At 41.2% G+C, this 25872-nt stretch overlaps 1 protein-coding gene across 1 annotated transcript in view; it reads left to right on the top strand.

Moving 5' to 3' along the window:
- The window catches only part of ipo11 (importin 11), a 245206-nt gene that overhangs the window by 27225 nt on the left and 192109 nt on the right, over window positions 1–25872 (top strand). Inside the window, exon 5 of the mRNA XM_024001611.1 lies at window positions 10138–10341. Within this exon, the coding sequence (XP_023857379.1) occupies window positions 10138–10341 (204 nt within the window). The remainder of the gene's footprint in view (window positions 1–10137; window positions 10342–25872) is intronic.

Raw genomic sequence — 25872 nt, 5'->3', positions numbered from 1 at the left:
TAAACACCCCGGGCAGAAGGCTGCAAAGGTTAAAGGGCATCTGTAGTACAGGGACAGAGTGGACACCTCACCATTGTTCTTGTAAACAGACAAGGGATAGGGGTGGAGAAATGCAACCACTCACACTCAGACAGTCATGGCCACAAAACAACCATCCACTGGACCAAAAATAAAGTTTACAATGCTTTATTAAAAAACGTTTTTTTTGTAAGCATAAACAAAATAAAAAACAGGACAAAACGAGCTCACATTTTAGTGTTTTACAGGGCAAGATGAACGAGGCATCCGCAAGTCACATTAATCATATTAATTCCCAAAAACCAGACAGTTTGTGACGGCCCCAAAACATAGGATACTGTGTGGCTGGTTCCGTTTTACATCGGACACATGTAGCATCAAAATCAGAGATTATTTTTCCAAGTTTTGCCCCGGACCAGTGGATCCGGTGATCCAGTGGATCTGAGGTCTTGGCTGATTTCTTTTAATTTTCCCATGATGTCAAGCAAAGAGGCAGTGGGTTTGAAGGTAGGCCTTGAAATATATCCACAGGTACACCTCCAATTGACTCAAATGATGTCAGCCTATTAGCCTATCAGAAGCTTATAAAGCCATGACATAATTTTCTGAAAATTTCCAAGCTGTTTAAAGGCACAGTCAACTTAGTGTATGTAAACTTCTGACCCACTGGAATTGTGATACAGTGAAATAATTGGTCTGTCAACAATTGTTGGAAAAATGACTTGTCATGCACAAAGTAGATGTCTTAACCAACTTGCCAAAACTTTAGTTTGTTAACAAGAAATTCATGGAGAGGCTGAAAAACGAGTTTTAATGACTCCAACATAAGTGTATGTAAACCTCCGACTTCAACTGTACCTGGCGTKTAATTAATTTCTAGGAATAAGGTGATTTCAGCAGAAATGAAATTGACAAACTCCTTAGCTGAGAGTAAAATGGGGTTAAGACGCCATTGATAACACAGGAGGTTGCTGGGGAAACTCTAGTTCAAGCACTAATGGTGAATGGTCAGAAGTAACAATACTCTCATAAGTACACCTCCGAAGGCTAGGCAGAAGTTTTTTGTCCAAAAATAAGTAATCAGTGTGGGAGTATGTTTGATGAACATGAGAAAAAAAGGAATACTGTCTATCTGTCGGGTGTAGGAAACRCCAGGCCTCACACAYAGCATATTTCTGAAGAAAAGATTGAATATGTAGGGCACATTTATATAGGCCTGTAGTTCTTTGTGAGGACTTGTCAAGAACTGGTGACATTGTACAGTTGAAATCCCCCCTAAAATCAACAAATGGGAATCAAAATTGGGTATAGCAGATAAGGAAGAAATTAAACTTGTGTCATCCCAAGTGGGAGCATACAGACGAGCCAAAACAAGAGGGGTAGAAAACAGTTTACCGGTTACTATGACGTATCGTCCCTTAGGATCAGCAATAACCTCAGAAGCTACAAAACGAGTAGATTTATCAACCAAAATGGCAGCACCTCTTGATTTACTATGAAAGTTAGAGTGGAATGCTTGTCCAACCCAGTCCCTACGCATCCTAAAGTGCTCACCAGTCCTCAAGTGAGTCTCTTGTAGAAATGCAACATTTGCGTTCAAACCCTTTAAGTGTGTCAGCACCCTCTTACGCTTCACAGGGTTGTTAGCCCCTTTGATGTTCCACGAAATGTACCTGATCATATTATTTCGGCCACCCTGAGCACTCCCGTTATACAACCCTGTCATTAGAGCATAGAGTGGAAAAGCAATGAATACCCAAAAACCCCAGAATAACTTGTCTCAAAAAAACAAAACAAAAAGACAATGACAACATTAGAACTGAACAATTCAATGTTGTGGAGTCAACAAAAGTCAGAAATAGCGTTATAAATATTCACTTACCTTTGATGGTCTTCATCGGAATGCACTCCCAGGAATCCGTTTCACAATAAATGTTTGTTTTGTTCGATGAAGTCCATATTTATGTCCAAATACCTCCTTTTTGTTCGCGCGTTTAGTTCACTAATCCAAATGCACAAGGCGCGAGCACGAAGTCCAGACGAAAAGTCWAAAAAGTTCCATTACAATTCGTAGAAACATGTCAAACGATGTATATAATCAATCTTTAGGATGTTTTTATCATAAATCTTCAATAATGTTTCAACCGGACAATTCCTTTGTCTTTAGAAAGGAGAGGGAACGGCGCTCGTGCTCACGGCCGCGCGCGATAAACAACTCATAGCTTTCAGCTGAGGCACTTATTGTGACTGGTCTTATTTGCTCCCCTTTCACAATRRAATCCTCAAACAACTTTCTAAAGACTGTTGACATCTAATGGAAGCCTTAGGCAGTGCAATCTGACACCATTTACACTGGATTTTGGATAGGCAATCACTTGAAAAAGTACAAACTAGAGGTCGGCCGATGATATGATTTTTCAACACCGATACCGATTATTGGAGAATCAAAAACAGCCGATACCGATTAATCGGCCGATTTTTAATATGTATATTTTCTTGTTGTAATAATGACAATTACAACAATACTGAATGAACACTTATTTTAACTTAATATAATGCATCAATAAACATCAATTTAGCCTCAAATAAATAATGAAACATGTTCAATTTGTTTAAATAAATGCAAAAACAAAGAAAGTAAAAGTGCTATATGTGCCATGTAAAAAGAAAGTAACTAGTTAAGTTCCTTGCTCAGAACATGAGAACATATGAAAGCTGGTGGTTCCTTTTAACATGAGTCTTCCATATTCCCAGGTAAGAAGTTTTAGGTTGTAGTTATTATAGGATTATAGGATATTTCTCTCTACGATTATTATTCATATACTTCCGTTCTCATACTTCGTCCTCTCCTCGCCCTACTGGGCTCGAACCAGGAACAGCTCGACAACAGCCACCCTCGAAGCAGCGTTACCATGCAGAGCAAGGGAACAACTACTCCAAGTCTCAGAGCGAGTGACGTTTGAAACGCTATTAGGCGCACCCCGCTAACTAGCTAGCCATTTCAATCGGTTACAACCCTAATCTCGGGAGTTGATAGGCTTGAATCATAAACAGCGCGCAATGCTTGAAGCATTGCGAAGAGCTGCTGGCAAAACGCACGAAAGTGCTGTTTGAAATGAATGCTTACGAGCCTGCTGGTGCCTACCATCGCTCAGTCAGACTGCTCAATCAAATCATAGACTTAATTATAACATAATAACACACAGAAATACGAGCCTAGGTCATTAATATGGTCGAATCCGGAAACTATCATCTCGAAAACAAGACGTTTATTCTTTCAGTGAAATACGGAACCGTTCCATATTTTATCTAAGGGGTGGCATCCATAAGTCTAAATATTCCTGTTACATTCACAACCTTCAATGTTATGTCATAATTACGAAAATTCTGGCAAATTAGTTCCAATGAGCCAGGCGGCACAAACTGTTGCATATACCTGACTTCTCCGTTCAATGAACGCAAGAGAAGTGACACAATTCACCTGGTTAATATTGCCTCTAAACCTGGATTCTTTTGCTAAATATGCAAGTATATGAGGTTTAAAAATATATACTTTCTGTGTATTGATTTTAAGAAAGGCATTGATGTTTATGGTTAGGTACACGTTGGAGCAACGACAGTCCTTTTTTGCGAATGTGCACCGCATGCATCTATATATAGCAACGCAGGAGACACGCTAGATAAACTAGTAATATCATCAACCATGTGTAGTTATAACTAGTGATTATGATTGATTGATTGTTTTTTATAAGATAAGTTTAATGCTAGCTAGCAACTTACCTTGGCTTTACTGCATTCGCGTAACAGGCGGCTCCTCTGAGTGCAAGAGGCAGGTGGTTAGAGCATTGGACTAGTTAACCGTAAGGTTGCAAGATTGAATCCCTGAGCTGACAGGTAAAATCTGTAGTTCTGCCCCTGAACGAGGCAGTTAACCCAACGTTCCTTGGCCATCATTGAAAATAAGAATGTGTTCTTAACTGACTTGCCTAGTTAAATAAAGGGTGTACATTTTTTAACAAATATATGATTTCGATTGTTTGAAAACTTGAAATCGCCCTAATTAATCGGCCATTCCGATTAATCGGTCGACCTCTACTACAAACTCAGATTTCCCACTTCCTGGTTGGATTTTTTCTCAGGTTTTTGCCTGCATAGAAGTTCTGTTATACTCACAGACATTCATTCAAACAGTTTTAGAAACTTCAGAGTGTTTTCTATCCAAATATACTAATAATATGCATATCCTAGCTTCTGGGCCTGAGTAGCAGGCAGTTTACTCTGGGCACGCTTTTCATCCGGATGTGAAAATACTGCCCCCTTGCATAACAGGTTAAAGTCGTGTTTTGTGTTAGTGGATCAAGCAGCAAAAAGAGAAAAAAAACAAAGTGCGCAATCGAAATTACAAAAGCACACCACTTGTAGATAATACAATTATATTCCCAGTCTTATAACAGGCATTGAGAGAGAAAATGTATCAAGGCTCTCAACCAAAAACCTAATTTGAAGTAGGCAAATCGTAGTAAGACGATTTAAAAAATAATAATTGTCTGGTTAGACAATAAGACAACTTACAGCCAAKACCAAAAAAATATGTGTGTGCAACGTTGAAAGTTTGCTGGGCATAAATTACATTGAAAACCTTTAAAATTGAATTGAAGACCCCCAAAAACGTGTAGCCTCGGAACATTTTCTGTTTATTGGGTCGGTATAAACGGATGCAGTAAACCAATACCAAAAAATATTTTGAGTCACTGAAGGCACTATGTAAACAAACAAAATAGGTGAATGAGACAGCCTGGAAACAAAGGAGTTAAGTAAAACCTTAATACAATGAAATTAATATGACTGAATGCTTGTAAGGCAAGCACATTATATGATCAAAACATTAGATCACATCAAATAGGCTTGAGTGGGTTCGCCAACTCCCCAACTGTACAAGAATAGTACGTTATAACTAAACATAGTTGTACCACAGGTGGGCTACTTACTTACTATCCACATTTCRCAAGCAACAGTTGCTGATCTTTGGGCAAATTCAAGACYTCTTGATGTGACGTTGAATGTGAGCCATAGCCTCATCCGGAGAATCAAATGTGTAGTGTTTACCATCATGAGAAAGCCGTAGACGGGCCGGGAATCACAGTCCATACTTCACACCTGGATGGTCCTGTAGTAGTCGTTTGGAGACATTGGTAGCGGAGGTTTCCAGGGCTGCAATCGTTGTAGTGTGCAACTCTGTTGTTTTGAGTGATGTGATTGCTGGCACCGTCTCGTTCCACAGGATGGTTAGATCTGCTTTTAAAGTATCAGAAACCTCCTGTATTTGGGCCTCAATTGTAGCAACTACCTCCGTTTTCATTTCATTTAATCTCAGAGCTTTGCAGTTTGATGGCCCCGATTGTTAATTTCAGCGCCGCCAGGCCAAGCCGTACCCCCGGGTAAAGTGTGTGTCTCCGGGCCCTCAGACTCCGGAGAGGGTGTTGATAAGTGGGTCTTGATAAGTGGGTCTTGTAGGCCGGGTTTTCTCAAAGTCATGTTTTTGGCCTTATGTTTCGTCGACATGCTGACATTCGAAAGCAAAGTAGTCTTGGTTTTTACGGAAAGGGATCATCAAACGAATATTTGAAAATAACTACAGTTTTGCTGCAAAATTCACATTAACTTTAAGAATACTGTGGGAGCAAACGGAAAACACGTCAGTCTCACATTTCGCCCCTCCAACCCCCTCGACACCCAGGAACTTGACGCTGTCGACCTGCTCCACTACAGCCCCGTCAATGTGAATGGGGGCGTGCTYGGCCCTCCGTTTCCTGTAGTACACAATCAGCTCCTTTGTTTTGAAGGCATTGAGGGAGCGGTTGTTGTCCTGATCAGACCTACCACCTTCGTTTCACGAGCAAACTTAATGATGGGGTTGGAGTCACATTTAGATTATGGCAATTCATCTTAATAGAACATGCATCTCCTGCAATGAAGCAGCGAATAAAACTTCATTTTCAAACATTTTCCAATTTGCAKGAAAACATTCTAAACAGTGCACCTRATGAGAGCGGTTCCATATGTGACAGATATGAAAATCTCACTTAGAAACTAAACAAATCTAAAGATGCAACAACTAGGATGGCTTGCTAATATGACTAGGATTTGCCTTCAGCTGCTGGACAACTAAAGAAAGTTGACATGAAAACCAATAGAACAGGAGAGAAATGCTGGTTTCAATGGATGGCAAATGAGGAAGTCTTTAAAATAATTGTCAATGTTTCTCTGGTTGGATTTAGCCTAGGCTACTTTGAAGCAAGGTAAGAAATGCCTCATAATATGAAGTAAAACGTTCAGCTTTCAAACAATTAAGTATGTTTTCAAAATGCATGCTTCGTCCAGCTCACATTGCAAAGTGGTGGGTGACGCTCTGTTAGCCTGCCTACCTTGCCTATGAATTTAAATGATGAATGGGATGCGCACTTCAATTACCAATTTTCTTTGTTTAGCTTGGCCATCAAAACAGTTKATATACCGCAATTGCATTTAGAATTGTTGTGCAGTGACTGGGCTTATAAAAGCATGTTTCACTCGAGCAACAACATGCTGAGGATCTGCAGAAGCAGCTCTAGCACTGTCTGGCAAATAATATTCAGCTCAAAATAGTTTCTGTATGCTGTGTGCGTGTGATAAATAAGATGCATGGTGACTAACAAAAATACACACGCCCCAGATTTTATTCCGCAAATTTTAGCAAATTAACCTAATACGGTCACCACCACACCGTCAGTCATGAGTCATGACCACAGTCAAATTTCACGTTACCTTTGAACATGCGTTGGTAGTACCCAACTTGTGAACGACCATTGGGTCACAAATGGCCTAGTACTCAGTGCTCTATTGTCCCCTCCAACCACTCTGACATCGATGCAAATGCTATTGAAAATCACATCAAACACATATCAAAACRGTAGCATGCTTTTAAAACTCAGTTAGGCTACATTTTTGGACCTCACTGTGATGATCAATTTGAAGAAAAAGTTCAACAACTGTTTGAAACTGAGTGGAAAACCATGGTAATTGTGGATGTTCTTTGAAAGCCAAACGCAACGAAATGGACAGCGCTTTCTAAGGTGATGATTCGTTCAAAGCGTTTAAGACATTGCATGTAGAACCTACCAGCTCTGTCTGACGTCAGAATTCGACGTTTATCCATGTTTCTCAAATGTCAAATTCCCACAATGACAAAGCAAAAACGGGTTTTTAGAAATGTTTGCAAATTTATTTAAAAAAAAATCACATTTACATAAGTATTCAGACCCTTTATTCAGTACTTTGTTGAAGCACCTTTGGCAGCAATTTACAGCCTCGAGTCTTCTTGGGTATAACGCTACAAGCTTAGCACACCTGTATTTGGGGAGTTTCTCCCATTCTTCTCTGCAGATCCTCTCAAGCTCTGTCAGGTTGGATGGGGAGCATCACTGCATGCACAGCTATTTTCAGGTCTCTCCAGAGATGATTGATCAGGTTCAAGTCCGGGCTCTGGCTGGGCCACTCTAGGGCATTCAGAGACTTGTCCCGAAGCCATGCTTGCGTTGTCTCGGCTGTATGCTTAGGGTCATTGTCCTGTTGGAAGGTGATCCTTCACCCCAGTCTGAGGTCCTGARCACTATGTAACAGGTTTTCATCAAGGATCTCTCTGTACTTTKCTCTGTTCATCTTTCCCTTGATCCTGACTTGTCTCCCACTACCTGCTGCTGAAAATCATCCCCACAGCATGATGTTGCACCACCATGCTTCACCGTAGGAATGGTGTTGGCCAGGTGATGAGCGGTGCCTGGTTTCATCAGACGTGATGCTTTGCATTCAGGCCAAAGAGTTACATTTTGGTTTCGTCAGACGACCTTCACCAAGGCCAGTCCCCTGGTCCTGATTGGTTCAGATCACCCCCACTTCTTAACGCAGATGGAACCGGTGTGCATGGGCCCTTAAGGTGAACCTGTTGCAGTCAACACAAGACTTCGTTGGGCACTCCAAGGACCTTCTAACTTCCTGTCCAGTTCCAGCAAGGAACAACRGTGCCTGTTCACTTCCACCATCTCCCGTTCAGATGACCTCAATCGTCTATGAATGACAGGTGCTTCCTTCTGGCACAACCTGCAGCCTCTTCTCCGCCACATTCGCCTTGCAGCAACATGTGCGCGATCATAATGATTGTAATGAGGATGTGCTACAGATGGTGGAACATGCCTTCTAAGTCGACAATTGCCTGCATAGCCTCCCTGAATACCAGGAAGCACGCCAGCTGGTGAACAAGTCAAGGACTCWGCTTGCCACAGAAGGATTTGAGATAAGTCAATGGGCGAGTAATGTCCCAGCTGKTGTTGAGCATCTCCCTAAAGAAGCAAGATCTGTGGCTCTCCCAAGACCGTGTGGACCCTGAAGAGCCCACGTTAGGACTCCGATGGCACTGCCCTACAGACACATTGGGGTACAACTGGTGGAGCTGATGCCCACCATGAGGACACAGACCGAACTTCGTAGAAAGGAAGATGGAGGCTTTTAATAAGTTTGAATTGGTTACACTAATTCTGGTGTGGATGGATTAAAGCCCATTAGATTTGAATTTAGAATCATCTAAATGTAATTTGATGTACCAGAACATTTTATTGATCTACATGTTTTTTTCATTTAGAGATTCCGGTGAATTCTTTTTGTTTCCTTTCATGTGTTCTACCAGTTTATTATTGGATTATTCACCATGGCAGCCAATTGTTAGTATAGAAATTAAACTTATTTCTCAGTTCGGTTGGCTTTCGTGGAGATCAGACAGTTTTAATTTGCAGGGATATTTGTGCGTTTTTTACCAAATGTCACTTTTATAATGTTGCTGCTGTTATCTGTAAATACAAGATATTTGTATGTAGAGGAGTAACTTTCTTCACCAGTTCTACTATTTTGTACAATTGTGATTAGCCTACCAGTTGTTGTAACTGTAATGTTACTTCTCCTGAGAGGAATTATGCTGTTATTTTTCTCTTATTGTGTATAGAGATTTCTGACATTTAATATATTGTTTATTGGATTTACATTGTAGTAATTTTCGATTTATTTTATCCCGTTTCCCTCTGTACACAGACTACATGTATACTCTGTTGCATCATTAAAATCCTCGACTGGGCTTCTGTGTCTGTCATCACTCTTTGACCAAAGTGCAGTCCGGTATCCGTTTACTCCCAGTGGCTTATCCACACATTCGAGTGCACCAGCCATCTAGCTAAGGAATTTTGTGATTATTTGTCAGTATTTCTGACAACAGTCCCATAACTTTGGTGCAGTACAACTTCATCAGCATGCTGGCAAACCTGCTACCGTAATGGCCATTCAAACATACTAGCACTGATTTGCTGCTAACTGGAAACGGTTTTCTCTGCTGATCGAACACGGTGTGTCTTAGTARCCACTAGCCAGTGTGTCTGCTGCCGGTGTTCCATATCTACAGTAATCATGGGAGAGCCCAGTTATTTTAAAAGTTAGGAACTAGTGTTAATCAGGAAGATCGTGATTTTTATACACTAAACAAAAATATAAACGCAACATGTAACAATTTCAAAGATTTCACGGAGTTGCAGTTAATTTAAGGAAAGCAGTCAATGCAAATAAATTCATTAGGCCCTACTCTATGTCTTTCACATGACTGGGAATATAGATATGCATCTGTTGGTTAGTTGTTGTAGACAAGGACGCGTGGAGCGCAGCAAAATCGCCTCAGTTAGCCTTGCTGGCTAACTAATTTAGTTGGCTAGTGTAGCTAGCTAGCTTCTTTACATCGATTTGATGCAGTCAAGACAGACACTACCAGATGAGATTATAGATAACCTGTAGCAGCAACAACTCTAACTTTTGCGAGTCGGTTTGGCTACTTGCTCTCTTTCTCCGTCCATGTCGGACACCTGCTCCTCTTGTGCCCCTCCCCCACTTGTCTGTGGGGGAGGGGCACAAGCAGAGAGCAAGTCCCCATTGAAGTTGCACAAAAAAATTCTTCAATGCTTGTGTTTTGACTATCCGGATATCCGAAAACATTCCTGATTATTATTCTAATAATGTTTAACCTATTGTATATGTTTCCTGTATGAACAGATAGCCACCCAGATAGCAGTGCTGATAGCCAAGGTGGCCCGTTTGGACTGTCCCCGCCAGTGGCCAGAGCTGATACCCATCCTGCTCGAGTCAGTGAAGGGTCAGGACGGGCTGCAGCAGCACAGGGCTCTGCTCACCTTCTACCACGTCACCAAGACCCTGGCCTCCAAGCGCCTGGCCCAGGACAAACGATTGTTTCAAGACGTAAGGACKCCCGTCGCTACATCTCGTTCTCTCTCCCTCTTTTTCTCTCTCCACTTTCCCTTTTTCTTTACTTTCCCTCTTTTTTTCCCCCCTTCCTGTCTGTCTTTGTGAGTCTAAACACTTAGTGCCTTCAGAAAGTATTCACATCCCTTGACCTTTTCCACATTTGTGTGTTACAGCCTGAATTTAAAATGGATGAAATAGAGATTTTGTGTCACYKGCCTACACACAATACTTCATAATGTCAAAATGAAATATTTACAAAKTAATTAAAAATGGAAATCTGAAATGTCTYGAGTCAATAAGTATTCAACCCCTTTGTTATGGCAAGCCTTATGACTACATCTCTGTACCCCACACATACAATTATCTGTAAGGTACCTCAGTCGAGCAGTGGATTTCAAACACAGATTCAACCACAAAGACCAGGGAGGTTTTCCAATGCTTCGCAAAGAAGGCCACCTTTTGGAAGATGGATAAAAAGAAAAAGCGGACATTGAATATCCCTTTGCTGCATGGTGAAGTTATTAATTACACTTTGGATGATGTATCAATACACCCAGTCACTACAAAGATACAGGCTTGCGGTGTACCAGGATGTACAAACCCTGTTGTGGTTCGGGAGAGCATGGCCTAAAGGTCAAACTCCCATGTGAGTGTCTCTCTCTTTTTCTCTATCTCTCTCTATACACTGGAGTTGTTTACCAAGATGACATTGAATGTTCCTGAGTGGCCTAGTTACAGTTTTGACTTAAATCAGCTTTTAAATCTATGGCGCAACATTGGAATGACTGTCTAGTTATGATCAACGACTAACTTGACGGYCCTTGAAKAWTTTTTTGAAAGAATGTGYAAATATTGTACAATCCAGGTGTGCAAAGCTCTTAGAGACTTACCCAGAAAGACGCACAGCGTTAATCGCTGCTAAAGGTGAATCTAACATGTATTGACTTCGGGGTGTGAATACTTATGTAAATTAGATATTTCTGTTTAGTTTTCAGTAAATTTGCTCAAGTTTCTAAAAACAACATGTTTTCACTTWGTCATTATGGGGTATTGTTATACATGAGAAAAATAAATTTAATTCATTTTGAGTTCAGGCTTTAACACAACAAAATGTGGATTAAGTCAATGGGTATGAATATTTCTAAGGGCACTGTATTTCTCTCGTACATTCATTCTCTGTAGTTCTCAATTGTATTTCCTTTCTCCGCCTGTCCATCCCTGCTGCTCTCTTCCTCGGTTTGATGCACGTGCTGTGCCAGCCTTGTCCTCTGGGTGTCTCTGTTTAGCTGTGTGCTGACTTCTCTGCAGTGTGTGTGTGTGTGTACAGATGCTCAAACTCTGAAGTAACACCATTTCCCCTCCATGTTTTTTAAAGACGATAAGTCCTCAGCATATAAAATGATACMAAATACATAAGGCGTGGGGTCAGACTGTGGGCTGTGTGGGCAGTCTTTCAGAGACTCATTTAAACAGAGGTTTTTTAATGATGCGGGCAGTGATGATGATTTCAGTACTAAATGGCCCATCAACAAACACAGCTATCCTCCGCACAACCCAGTGTCAACGCGGTGGCTCATAGAAAACACCAGGAAACAGACAAAAAACAAGTCCAACTGAAACACTTAATAGTTTTTACCAGAGTTAAAGACTATAGTAGGAGAGACAAGAGTCCTTGTTACAATGATTGATTCAAGTTCTAATCTTTTTGTCTGTCCATTTTGAATAAAACAGACGTTCATTTTTAAGATACACAAATGTTATGCTGTTTTTCTATATCCTTGGTGAGTAATCCGGTCAGAACTATTGACTTAAACCCAATCTATAAGGGTGGACCAACGTTTTGATACTCCCAGAAAGGATTTGATGCTACCATTGAGAGCTACTGCCCTGAGACAGTCTTAGTAATGAAGTATACCTCCATATTATTGCCTGACATTAAGTCTCTGAACTTCCCTCTTCCTCAAACACCAGTATGTAGTGTTTGGCATTGGGCAGCCAGAGCTCCACATTCATCGATAATGAATCGTATCCAATTTCAATTTCCCCTGTGAATTTTTTCACCTTTGTAGGTCTGGGCGATATGGCCCAAGACTTATATCATGTTAAAAAAAAAAAAATTGGAGGGGGGGGGGTGATTTGTTTGATATTTTATGTTTTGAAATATACTGAACAAAAATGTAAACGTAACATGCAACAACTTCAAAGGTTTTACTGAGTTACGGTCCATATTAGAGGTAGACCGATTAATCGGAATGGCCGATTAATTTGGGCCGATTTCAAGTTTTCATAACAATCAGAAATCGGTATTTTTGGACACGATTTGGCCGATTTAAAATTTTTTTTTTTACACCTTTATTTAATCTTTATTTAACTAGGCAAGTCAGTTTAAGAAACTCATTCTTATTTTCAATACGTCCTTGGAACGGTGGGTTAACTGCCTCGTTCAGGGGCAGAACGACAGATTTTCACCTTGTCAGCCGGGGGATTCAATCTTGCAACCTTACAGTTAACTAGTCCAACGCTCTAAACCACCTGCCTTCATTGACTCCACGAGGAGCCCGCCTGTTACGGAATGCAGTAAGCCAAGGTAAGTTGCTAGCTAGCATTAAACTTATCTTATAAAAAACAATCAATCAATCAATCATAATCACTAGTTAACTACACATGTTGTGATTATTACTATTTTATCTAGCGTGTCCTGAGTTGCATATAATCGATGCGGGGCGTATCGTTGCTCAATGTGTACCTAACCATGAACATCAATGCCTTCTTAAAATCAATACACAGAAGTATATATTTTTAAACCTGCATATTTAGCTAAAAGAAATCCAGGTTTAGCAGGCAATATTAACCAGGTGAAATTGTGTCACTTCTCTTGCGTTCATTGCACGCAGAGTCAGTGTATATGCAACAGTTTGGCCGCCTAATTTGCCAGAATTTTACTTAATTATGACATAACTTGAAGGTTGTGGCAATGTAACAGAATATTTAGACTAATGGATGCCACCCCTTAGATAAAATATGAAGCGGTTCCGATATTTCACTGAAAAAATAAATTGTCTGTTTTCGAGATGATAGTTTCCGGATTCGACCATATTAATGACCTAAGGCCTCGTATTTCTGTGTAGTTATGTTATAACTAAGTCTATGATTTGATAGAGCAGTCTGACTGAAGCGGTGTAAGGCAGCAGCAGGCTCATGAAGCATTCATTTCAAACAGCACTTTCGTGCGTTTGCCAGCAGCTCTTCGTTGTGCGTCAAGCATTGCGCTGTTATGACTTCAACCTATCATCTCCCCGAGATTAGGCTCGTGTAACCCGATGTGAAATGGCTAAGCTAGTTAGCGGGTGCGCGGCTAAGACTCTTTCAAACGTCACTCGCTCTGAGACTTGAGTAGTTGTTTCCCCTTGCCTGCATGGGTAACTGTTAGGATATTTTATCAATGTTTAAGATAAATGTTTAATTGATTCTACCAGAAACTTAACCATAGGATTAGAGGTTAGGTAGCATGTAGGGGGGTAGAAAGGAATGTCTGTGTGTGTGCCTAAAGAAACTAAGTGGATCATTACCCTATGTTTGAACCACTAAGCTATAACTCTGTGGAGATAATGGAAGACAGCTCAAGCCGATCTGGGTTTTCTGTATCTGGGGGGGACTAGAACTGTCAGCTAAGTGGTAAATAAACTGAGGAGAGATTTCAGGAGATAATTCAGATATTGTGTGTAAGGTATGTGTGTTGGAATTAACTTTTGATCAGCTTTGTCCTAGTCGGAGGGGGAGGGACTCTATGACGCTGTTTGTAATATATAATGTGAGGTACATGGTTTTTGAGGGGAGATCTCTCGAGAATAAAACACTATTGATTAATTAGAACACGGGTCTCTGTCTATTTTATGCAAATAGAATCTTATAAATTCTTATAACACGGACAGAGTGTTTGCATTGTTTAATTAAATTGGTTAACGAACATTTAGGAAACAAATTCCTTCATCAGTAACGCTGCTTCGAGGGTGGCTGTTGTCGTTGTGTTCTGGTTCGAGCCCAGGAGGAGTGTGGAGAGGGACGGAAGCTATACTGTTACACTGGCAATACTAAAGTGCCTATAAGAACATCTAATAGTCAAAGGTTAATGAAATACAAATGGTATAGAGAGAAATAGTCCTGTAATTCCTATAATAACTACAACCTAAAACTTCTTACCTGGGAATATTGAAGACTCATGTTAAAAGGAACCACCAGCTTTCATATGTTCTCTGTTCTGAGCAAGGAACTTAAACGTTAACTTTCTTACATGGCACATATAGCACTTTTACTTTCTTTGTTTTTGCATTATTTAAACCAAATTGAACATGTTTTCATTATTTATTTGAGGCTAAATTGATTTTATTGATGTATTATATTAAGTTAAAATAAGTGTTCATTCAATATTGTTGTAATTGTCGTTATTACAAAAATAAATTTAAAAAAACGGCCGATTTAATCGGTATCGGCTTTTTTGGTCCTCCAATAATCGGTATCAGCGTTGAAAAATCATAAGCGGTCGACCTCKAGTCCATTTGAGGAAATCAGTCGATTTAAATAAATAAATAATGCCCTAATCTATGGATTTCACATGACTGGGAATACAGATATGCATCTGTTGGTCACAGATACATTCAAAATGTGTGTCACRGTGGGCCTCAGGATCTCATGGTATTTCTGTGTATTCAAATTGCCATTGATAAAATGCATTTTTGAATCGTTGTCCGTAGCTTATGCCTGCCCGTACCGTAACTGCACTGCCACCATGGGGCACTCTGTTCCCAACGTTGACATCCACAAACTGCTCGCCCACACGACGCCGTACACGTGGTCTGAGGTTGTGAGGCCGGTTGGACGTACTGCCAAATTTTATAAAATTACGTTGGAGGAGGCTTATGKTAGAGAAATGAACATTACATTCTCTGGTAACAGCTCTGGTGGACATTTCTGCAGTCAGCATGCCAATTGCACGCTCCCTCAACTTGAGACATCTGTGGCATTGTGTTGTGACAAAACCGCACATTTTAGAGTTGCCTTTTATTGACCACAGCACAAGGTGCACCTGTGTAATGATCATGCTGTTGAATCAGCTTCTTGATATGCCACACATGTCAGGTGGATGGATCATCTTGGCAAATGAGAAATGCTCACTAACAGGGATGTAAACAAATTTGTGAAAAATTTGAGAAATACGTTTTTTGTGCGTATGGAACATTTCTGGGATGTTTTATTTCAGCTCATGGAACATGGGAGTAACACTTTACATGTTGCCTTCATTTTTTTTGTTCAGTGTAATACAARTTCTCCGTTAGCTTTTTCAGTAGTAAGTGATTACATTGGGTTTTTCTCCATTTTGATTGTTTTATACTGTTCAAAYTTCAACCAAAAATGATTTTCAGCAATTTCATAAATTTCTGCATGTCCCGCACGATATGGGCAAAACATTCGAGGCATTATTTTTACCAAATATTGCAATTGTTATTTGACTTACAATTTAGATCAAACTGAGATCAAAACACTTGGCTGAACTGTTGAAATCATGGAAATAGAATAATTATTCGAATTCTATAGTTAGAATACAATAGTTGGCATTAACCCAAACCCATCCAAGCATCAATACTGGTATAGARTAAAATACCGCCCAGCCCTAGCTCTGTGCTTCGAAGAAGGCCTTTTACCTCTGAATGATTCAAATATGTTAAGGAGTGTTTTAGTTAGTCCTCCCTACTTAACCTGTCCTCTGGTGTTGGCCTCAGGTTGGCTGAGGCTGAGCAAACTGATCTGAGAAGGTTGATTTTTAGACTGAACAGTAAAAGTAACAGTACAGTAACTCTGCAGGCCTGGATTATACACTCGCTACATAGTGTGGTCCTCTAGCTCAGTTGGTAGTGAGTTCGATTCATGCGACCACATATACATGAAAAAAATTATGAACGCATAGGTCCTTTCAGATAAAAGCGTCTGCTTAATGGCATACATAATAATAATAATAATAATGTAAGCCATATCTCTGTCCCTTTTCAGTAGTTGTGTGTGAAGCTGAGAAGCAGGTGTCTCAGTTCTCCCAGACAGACAGGTTGGRCGGACTGATAAACAAGTACCAGGTTTTCAGTTAGGAAAATGTGTCGCTGGATATTTGACTGGAATCGTTTTAATTTACCGGACATTTGAGAAATTTATTGGACCCATATGGTGTCCCCCCACAGTGCTCAGAATGACAGAAATCCTATTTAGATTATGGTCATTCGTATTGATAGAAGTCAAGGATGCAATGATGTGCGGTACTTCTTACCGGATTCTGATGTTCACTTTGAAGATGTTAGAATATCTGTCCACATTTACTTTTCCTCAGCTAACGAACAGAAAAATCACTAGCCAATATCAATCTACTATCCCCCATAGTATTAAACTTGACCTATTCTGTTGGTCAGCTTGGAGAGAACAAAATGGCCTATTCCATACACTCTGGGACAGTTGTGGTATTCCATACACTCTGGGACAGTCCCAAATTCATACAAACAGTATGCCTAGGCTACATAAAAGAAAAGCAAAATGCAATGAGTCTGATGCAACAGATCAGAACGTKTAGCTTGTTCACATTTTAAGCGCACAAGGCAGTAGGCTACGCACGAATGTTCGTTCCTTAATGAAATTAGTGGGAAAACACGCACCGCTCATGTTAGCGGTYTCATGTGACAGATGAAAATATCCATTAGACATTKAGAAAGAGGACAGATCTAATATGCAACAACTAGCATAGGTTGAGCAAGATACCTAACCCTAATTGCTACTGTAAGTCGCTCTGAATAAGAGTGTCTGCTAAATGACTAAAATCTAAATGTAATATGACTCGGATTATGCCTTTGGCACTTGGACAATGAAAGGACGTTTATCTAAAATAATTTCCTCCGCAGATATGGTCTGGTTTTGGCTTGGCTACTTTGAAGCAAGGTAATGCATGCCTCATAAAATTTAGTAAAATGTTCAGGTTTCAAACAATTAGGTATGTTTTCCAAATGCATGCTGCCTCCAGCTCATTGCAAGTTGGTGTGTGACGCGCTGATGAGGCCTGCCTTCCGTTGCCTATGTATTCATTTGCTGTTTCAGGAGCTGTAGCAGCAGCTCCCACACTGTCTGACAGATTTTTGGCTCAAAGGCTCTGTATATGTATGTTGTACGCATGTGATAAATAAAACACATAATGCATATGATGTACACACACCAATTTAATATACACTAAATTATGCAGATTAACTACAGACCGATAAGCATGACCAGTCAAGTGTTTCCATCGACTGCTATTTCCGTCAATAAATAGGCTAAAAAGCATTATTTTGCAATGGGATTTTTTCTTCTCCTGGACAATTGGGTGGCACCAATTTTATTTGTCGACTTTTCAAAAAATTTTATCGGCCAAAAGCTAACTATTACCGACTAACGGAAACCTGGACACACATGGATGGATGGGACATTAACTGGCTCTCGGTTTTATTGGCCACTGGCTGCTCCCTGTAAACACTGGCACTCTGCCAGCTGCACATGACTGCCTAGTGGGCTGCTGGTAGAAAATGACTGAGGAATGGGGARAGGAGGAGGATGAGATACAGGGAGGAAATATTACTAAGAGAGATGGAGAAAGGGAGTAGAGTGTAAGGGAGGAGAGAATGAKAGAGGAATCACAAAGAGTAACTTTCATGAACMAAAAAAATCTTTGAAAATCAGATGTTTTAGGCTTAGTTATAGTGAAACRTGTCAATTCTGGTCTTCATTTTGACAGTTGGTCAAAAGTGATGTAGTAAGGTATTTTAAGTAGTCTAGTGCTTTTTGCCCCTAGCGGTTCAACTCTCCCATTGAAATCGTGATGWCGAGGCACCTTCAGAAGGTTCTATTACGTCATCTCAAGGTAAKGGTTCGGTATGAAATACACTCTCTTCTAGATGTGCTGGGTGGTACTTCCTCAAGGCTTACTATAAAAGCAGGTGACAGGCGCTCCTTATTTGGCAATGTTCTTGGTAAGTGGAGTGTGCCAATATATTTTGCATTCTTCCTTGAGTAGACTACTGACGTTRCACAAAATTCTAAAAGCAGTAAGCCATATTTCCACATATGACCAAATKCAATGTTTTTGCTTACCGTTTCATACACTTCTAATGTCCTTTTACGAAGAAAAAAACACATGTAGGCTGTGAGTTATTATGTAGGCTATGAGTTCATTTGACCATTGGAAAAAGAGCTACTGTGTAAATACTGAAATGCGGGTTGGATGGAATTGAGGACCCGTATCTTCATTTTCARGGTGATGATTGCACTTTTCTTCCCAACACATTACCACGTTAAATGTGAGTCCACAGTTCAAAGATTGAGGTGCCCCGTGGTGGATTCAGACTTACACCACAAGTGGCAATAGATGTAAGGAACTCGCCGCCTTACCGCTGTGAGCGAACTGTCAAGAGCTGTATATGCTCTCGATGCACATCATTTTATCATCAGAGCGTGACAGTGGACTTCTGGGAAGTATGCTTTAGTAAGAAAGTGTTGCCGTCAGGTTCAACTGTTTACCCACCCCCAAAATGAATATTTATGAGCAATTCCCCCCCACCCACAACTTCTCATCTGAACGCATTTTTTAAATGTATTATTATTTGAAGGGTTTGGGCAAAGGATGAAATTGGGGTTGAGAGTTACCATTTAGCATGTCTTTTGAATTGGGGTTTTGGTAAAGAAACAGTAGTTCTTTACCAATAAAGAATATCACACTGGGTGAAATGCTATATAAAGCTTTGCAGATGATTCATAAATTAATGACTTGAATGGAATGAAAATGGGCCAATAGATTACTATCACCATGGGAGCCATTAAGCTTATGAATATATCATGCGTTTAACATTTTAATTTTGATGACATCGTAATGACATGAATTAGACATATAATAGCCTATACATATCAAAATGATCCAACTCGAGCTTAGTTTGGGCTTTTAATGCTTTGAAAACTATGCAGAACTGGACTGGAAGCTTCTGGAACCGTAGAGGACATTCTAGTCATTTATACATTATCCAATTATCCTGGTGCACCTGGAGGTGGAGTGGTCTCGCAGCCGGGGGGGGGGGGACTGCTGCACAGAGTTAAGCATATAATAATACTTTGGGCGATGCTTATATTTGTCCTTTTACACACTTATACAAGTGTTCATCGTTGCAAGTACACCTGGAGCAATTGAACTTCGGGATTCAAACCAGATTCTGGCACAACTCTCTAACCTCGAGGCTACCTGCTGCATAGTACTTGTACCACTGTAAATTTCCTTTGCGAAATGTTTCCTCATTGCAGAAAGTAGGTGCGGGACGATACCAGTCTCGCAAAAATGTAAACACGATGCAGACCAAACTATTTGGTCCTTTAAAAACCTGCTGTATGTAAAATATTATTTATTATAACTTGACAAATAAATATGTTATTCTGGATGACAACATAACGTTTSCAACATTATGGCTGCTTTCCTAAAGAAGTTAAATCCGCTTCGTGTTTGTTTTCTTTGCCACGATACGAATGAGCGTTGCGATACTGTTATTGTCCTGCCCCTAGCAGAAGGTCTACCAGGGTCTCATTCAGAAGGCCCAAACAGACTAGTGTTGTATGCCCTTTTATAGGCTTTAATGGACTCTACTGAAGTGAAGCGAAGGGCCGAGGAAACAGCTCTTAGGAGGGTGTTGTTCACGATAATTCCTGGGTCTATTGCCTTATTGTTCTGTTAAAACTGTTGCCTATCTATATATCTATATCTATCTATCTATCTATATATATATATAAAGATTAATGACATGTTTTCGATCAACATTATTTTGAGTACATTTTTTTTCATTCTTCCACCATAGGATATAGTCCAGTCAAAAGTTCAGATATTCTGATATTAGTTCTGATATTCTGAAGTTGCTAGCCAAACTGGCTGGTTTTCCATTCTATTGGCATGGACATTCTAAGCAAAAAAAGGTTGCCAAGCAAGCTAGCTACTTCTCCTTTGCTAGCTAGCCAACTGAAGCTAACACACAATCACATCAAGGAGCTGGAATGACAGCAAACTATGTATTTTCATTGGTTTTACCTTTGTTTCTATTGCCATTTCTTTGAATTTATCCATTATAGTGATCCTGATAAATGAATTTCTCTGGCTCAGAGAAGCTGTCAGTCTCGTCACATTCATTCTTCACTATCGCACGGTGGAGATTGCAAAAATAAAATGCAACATTGTTGCACAGGTCGGATAGGCAGGCAGTAAGGTTTAGACAAAGTACAAATGTTGCAAACCAAATGCTAGCCCCCTCTTCCTGGGGTTTGGCACCAATTTTGTGGTGTTTAATTTAGGAGTCCTGTAGCCGTACTTGAAAATACATATTTTGTTTACTATTAACTTTACAAATCTCTAAAATTAGGCAAAGTTCATGGGATCAATAGAAATCCTAAGTGGGATTTGTTCTTCCTGCCAAATATGTATCTGTTGCTCACAGTCCTTTCCACAGGTTTGGCATATCACCCATTTAAGAGCTCTGGTGTGGAGCTAGGCGCGGCCAGAGAGGAAGAGGTGCCCAAAATCTGTCCATGTGAGAAGCGTTTTTTTTTTGTATAGTGTGTCGAATTACGTGAGGCTTATTTGATCGAATTTAAGTTTTGTAATCTTTAGGCTGTTACAAACGTACTGATATAAGGGTATGCATGTGGCATTCTGGGAACTTTTGATAAAAAACGACTGCTGTGCACATGCGTATCTGCCCTCTCATTTGCTAGAATGTTCTCGCATGCCTTCAATCATTGAGGACTTGTATTTCCATTGGTAGAGCGGCCACTCGATTATCTTGACAATATAATAGATGATCTTTGACAGGGCCCAGTTGCAGAGACTCCCTCCGTGGTGCTGAAATAGCTGCAACACAGCATGGGGAAATAATGTCTAGATGCTTTTTTCCCGGAGAGATTAAGTATATGAATTGCCTGGCTAGGCTGTAGGACACTGGATATGAATTGATAATGAACAGGTGTTACCTGGGGATTGAGGTGTATAACTCCCTGCTATCAGCCAATCATCATCCAGGATCCAAACAAACTGTTTTATAATATGTAATTCAACCAAAGAAGGCTGCTTTATTGGTTTATATCACATAGTCTTATTTAAGACCCCTGTGGTTTCACATAATATTAATAACGGATTGGATTTATTATTTATACGGCTCCTCTCCAGGTCCCTCATGAGTGGATTAGATACTTTTATTATGCCACTTTTCCATGTGCTCATAACCTTCCATGTCAGGCTTAATAGTCCATCCCTGCACTGGGTTTCTTGACTGGCTTATTCAGAACGAAGTTTAAGGGAAAGGAAGGGCGCACGGGGGAGAGGAGAGCGAGCCGAGGCTCCTCCTCAACAATCCCACCGAGCCGTCCTGGTCTGCACTTATTATTATCGCCTTATTCAGTTATATTCCCCAAATTGCAATGTTTTTCAGAGATCCTGGATRGATTCTGTATTTGCTGTTTATTAAGCCTTGATTCAGGGAATCTTCCACCTGGGATTTTTTAAACATTTTTTATTGCAACTTTTATTTAACCAGGTAGGCCAGTTGAGATCAAATTTATTTATATAGCCCTTCGTACATCAGCTGATATCTCGAAGTRCTGTACAGAAACCCAGCCTAAAACCCCAAACAGCAAGCAATGCAGGTGTAGAAGCACGGTGGCTAGGAAAAACTCCATAGAAAGGCCAAAACCTAGGAAGAAACCTASAGAGGAACCAGGCTATGAGGGGTGGCCAGTCCTCTTCTGGCTGTGCCGGGTGGAGATTATAACAGAACATGGCCAAGATGTTCAAATGTTCATAAATGACCAGCATGGTCAAATAATAATAATCACAGTAGTTGTCGAGGGTGCAACAAGTCAGCACCTCAGGAGTAAATGTCAGTTGGCTTTTCATAGCCGATCATTAAGAGTATCTCTACCGCTCCTGCTGTCTCTAGAGAGTTGAAAACAGCAGGTCTGGGACAGGTAGYACGTTCGGTGAACAGGTCAGGGTTCCATAGCCGCAGGCAGAACAGTTGAAACTGGAGCAGCAGCACGGCCAGGTGGACTGGGGACAGCAAGGAGTCATCATGCCAGGTCGTCCTGAGGCATGGTCCTAGGGCTCAGGTCCTCCTCCGAGAGAGAGAGAGAGAGAATTAGAGAGAGCATACTTAAATTCACACAGGACACCGGATAAGACAGAACAAGTTCTCATTTACAACTGCGACCTGGCCAAGATAAAGCAAAGCAGTGCGACAAAAACAACAACACAGAGTTACACATGGAATAAACAAACGTACAACCAATAACACAATAGAAGAATCTATGTACAGTGTGTGCAAATGTAAACGAGTAGGGAGGTGAGGCAATAMATAGGCCATAGAGGTGACATAATTACAATTTAGCATTAACACTGGAGTGATAGATGTGCAGATGATGATATGCAAGTAGAGATATTGGGGTGCGAAAGAGCAAGAGAATAAATAACAATATGGGGATGAGGTAGTTGGGTGTACTATTTACAGATTGGCTGTGTACAGGTACGGTACAGTGATTGGTAAGCTGCTCTGACAGCTAATGCTTAAAGTTAGAGAGGGAGATATAAGACTCCAACTTCAGTGATTTTTGCAATTTGCTGCAGGGGGTGCTGAGCTGTTGGCCGGGGTAGGGTTAGCCAAGTGGAAAGCATGGCCAGCCGTGGAAAATGCTTATTGAAATGATCGATTATCGTAGATTTATCGGTGGTGACAGTGTTTCCTAACCTCAGTGCAGTGGGCAGCTGGGAGGAGGTGCTGTTTTGGAAATAGTGCTACTTGATGCAAATTTCTGTTTGAAAAAGCTAGCCTTTGCTTTCCTAACTGACTGATTTTATATTGGTTCCTGACTTACCTGAAAAGTTGCATATTGCGGTGGCTATTCGATGCTAACGCCACAKGATGTTTTTGTGCTGGTCAAGGGCAGTCAAGTCTGGGGTGAACCAAGGGCTATATCTGTTATTAGTTTTACATTTTTTGAATGGGGCATGCTTTTTAAGATGGTGAGGAAAGCACTTTTAAAGAGCAACCAGGCATCTTCTACTGATGGGATGGGGTCAAAATCCTTCCAGGATACCCGGGCCAGGTCGATTAGAAAGGCCTGCTCGCTGAAGTGTTTTAGGGAGCATTTGATTGTRATGAGGGGTGGTCGTTTGACTGCAGACCCATTACGCACGCAGGCAATGAGGCAGTGATCGCTGAGATCCTGGTTGAAAACAGCGGAGGTGTGTTTGCAGGGCAAGTTGGTTAGGATGATATCTAAGAGGGTGCCCATGGTTACGGATTTAGGGTTGTACCTGGTAGGTTCCTTGATAATTTGTGTGAGATTGAGGACATCTAGCTTAGATTGTAGGACGGCCAGGGTGTTAAGCATGTCCCAGTTTAGGTCACCTAACAGTACAATCTCTGAAGATAGATGGGGGGCAATCAATTCACATATGGTATCCAGGGCACAGCTGGCGGTTGAAGGGGGTCTATAACAAGCGGCAACGGTGAGAGACTTGTTTCTGGAAAGGTGACATTTTTAAAAGTAGAAGCTCGAATTGTTTGGGCACAGACCTGGATAGTATGACAGAACTCTGCAGGCTATMTCTGCAGTAGATTGCAACTCTGCCCCCTTAGAACTGTCAATCTTGTTGGAAAATGTTATAGTTAGGGATGGAAATTTCAGGATTTTTGGTGGCCTTCCWAAATCAGTATTCAGACACGGCTAGGACATAYGGGTTGGCGGAGTGTGCKAAAGCAGTGAATAAAACAAATTTAGGGAGGAGGCTTTGGGTAATGTTCCTGGGATTTTTCAACCTTATTCATTACATCTTGAGTTCCAGCTCCTCCAGAGTAGTTCAATAACATTAGTGTTATAATGGGTGTCAGCAAAGACTGATGGATTATAGTCCTAAGCTGGCACACTACACCCCTAATATCTCCTCGATTATTGTCTACATGAATCATCTTAATGGAGTAAATGTTAGAATAGGGAGGGAATATCAGTGCCTGTTAAAATGCCTGTATGTCAGAGTGGTTGAACGGAATGAAGGAATAAATTACATGAAAGGCATACAGGAAATGTAGTGTTTTGGTTACTTCGAGTGAAATAGATTTATTCTTTACTTTATCCTTGGCACCATTTCCATCAAGCCTATAAAGTGCTGACTTGTGTGATGGGTGTTTCTTTGGCACTTTAATTTTAAGAGTAAATTACTTTGTTGAATGCCAATCTCAAGTTACTTTTTCATATAAGCATTTGTGGATAATTCTTTGACGGTGTGACAGGGAATTGAAGCACCGGAAAAGTAAGTTCTCAATGACAAATAGCTTACTCCAGCATGTTTTTTTCTTTCTCTTTTCCATACACACACACACACACACACACACACACACACACACACATTTAACATAACATTTAAGTCATTTAGCAGACGCTCTTATCCAGAGCGACTTACAAATTGGTGCATTCACCTTATGATATCCAGTGGAACAACCACTTTACAATAGTGCATCTAACTCTTTTAAGGGGGGGGGGTTAGAGAAAGGATTACTTTATCCTATCCAGGTATTCTTAAAGAGGTGGGGTTTCAGGTGTCTCCGGAAGGTGGTGATTGACTCCGCTGACCTGGCGTCGTGAGGGAGTTTGTTCCACCATTGGGGTGCCAGAGCAGCGAACAGTTTCGACTGGGCTGAGCGGGAACTGTACTTCCTCAGAGGTAGGGAGGCGAGCAGGCCAGAGGTGGATGAACGCAGTGCCCTTGTTTGGGTGTAGGGCCTGATCAGAGCCTGAAGGTACGGAGGTGCCGTTCCCCTCACAGCTCCGTAGGCAAGCACACATGGTCTTGTAGCGGATGCGAGCTTCAACTGGAAGCCAGTGGAGAGAGCGGAGAGCGGGGTGACGTGAGAGAACTTGGGAAAGTTGAACACCAGACGGGCTGCGGCGTTCTGGATGAGTTGTAGGGGTTTAATGCACAGGCAGGGAGCCCAGCCAACAGCGAGTTGCAGTAATCCAGACGGGAGATGACAAGTACCTGGATTAGGACCTGCGCCGCTTCCTGCGTGAGGCAGGGTCGTACTCTGCGAATGTTGTAGAGCATGAACCTACAGGAACGGGTCACCCCTTGATGTTAGTTGAGAACGACAGGGTGTTGTCCAGGATCACGCCAAGGTTCTTAGCACTCTGGGAGGAGGACACAATGGAGTTGTCACCGTGATGGCGAGATCATGGAAGGGCAGTCCTTCCCCGGGAGGAAGAGCAGCTCCGTCTTGCCGAGGTTCAGCTTGAGGTGGTGATCCGTCATCCAAACTGATATGTCTGCCAGACATGCAGAGATGCGATTCACCACCTGGTTATCAGAGGGGGGAAAGTAGAAGGCCAGCATCCCGGAGTCGCCTCTTCATGTTGACGTTGAGACTGCCGTTTGCGGGTACTATGTCA

This window comes from Salvelinus sp. IW2-2015, linkage group LG15 (assembly GCF_002910315.2).
Source record: "Salvelinus sp. IW2-2015 linkage group LG15, ASM291031v2, whole genome shotgun sequence".
Classification (NCBI taxonomy): Eukaryota; Metazoa; Chordata; class Actinopteri; order Salmoniformes; family Salmonidae; genus Salvelinus; species Salvelinus sp. IW2-2015.
Note: the sequence above shows the minus strand (reverse complement) of the source record. Positions and strands in the feature narration are given on the sequence as shown.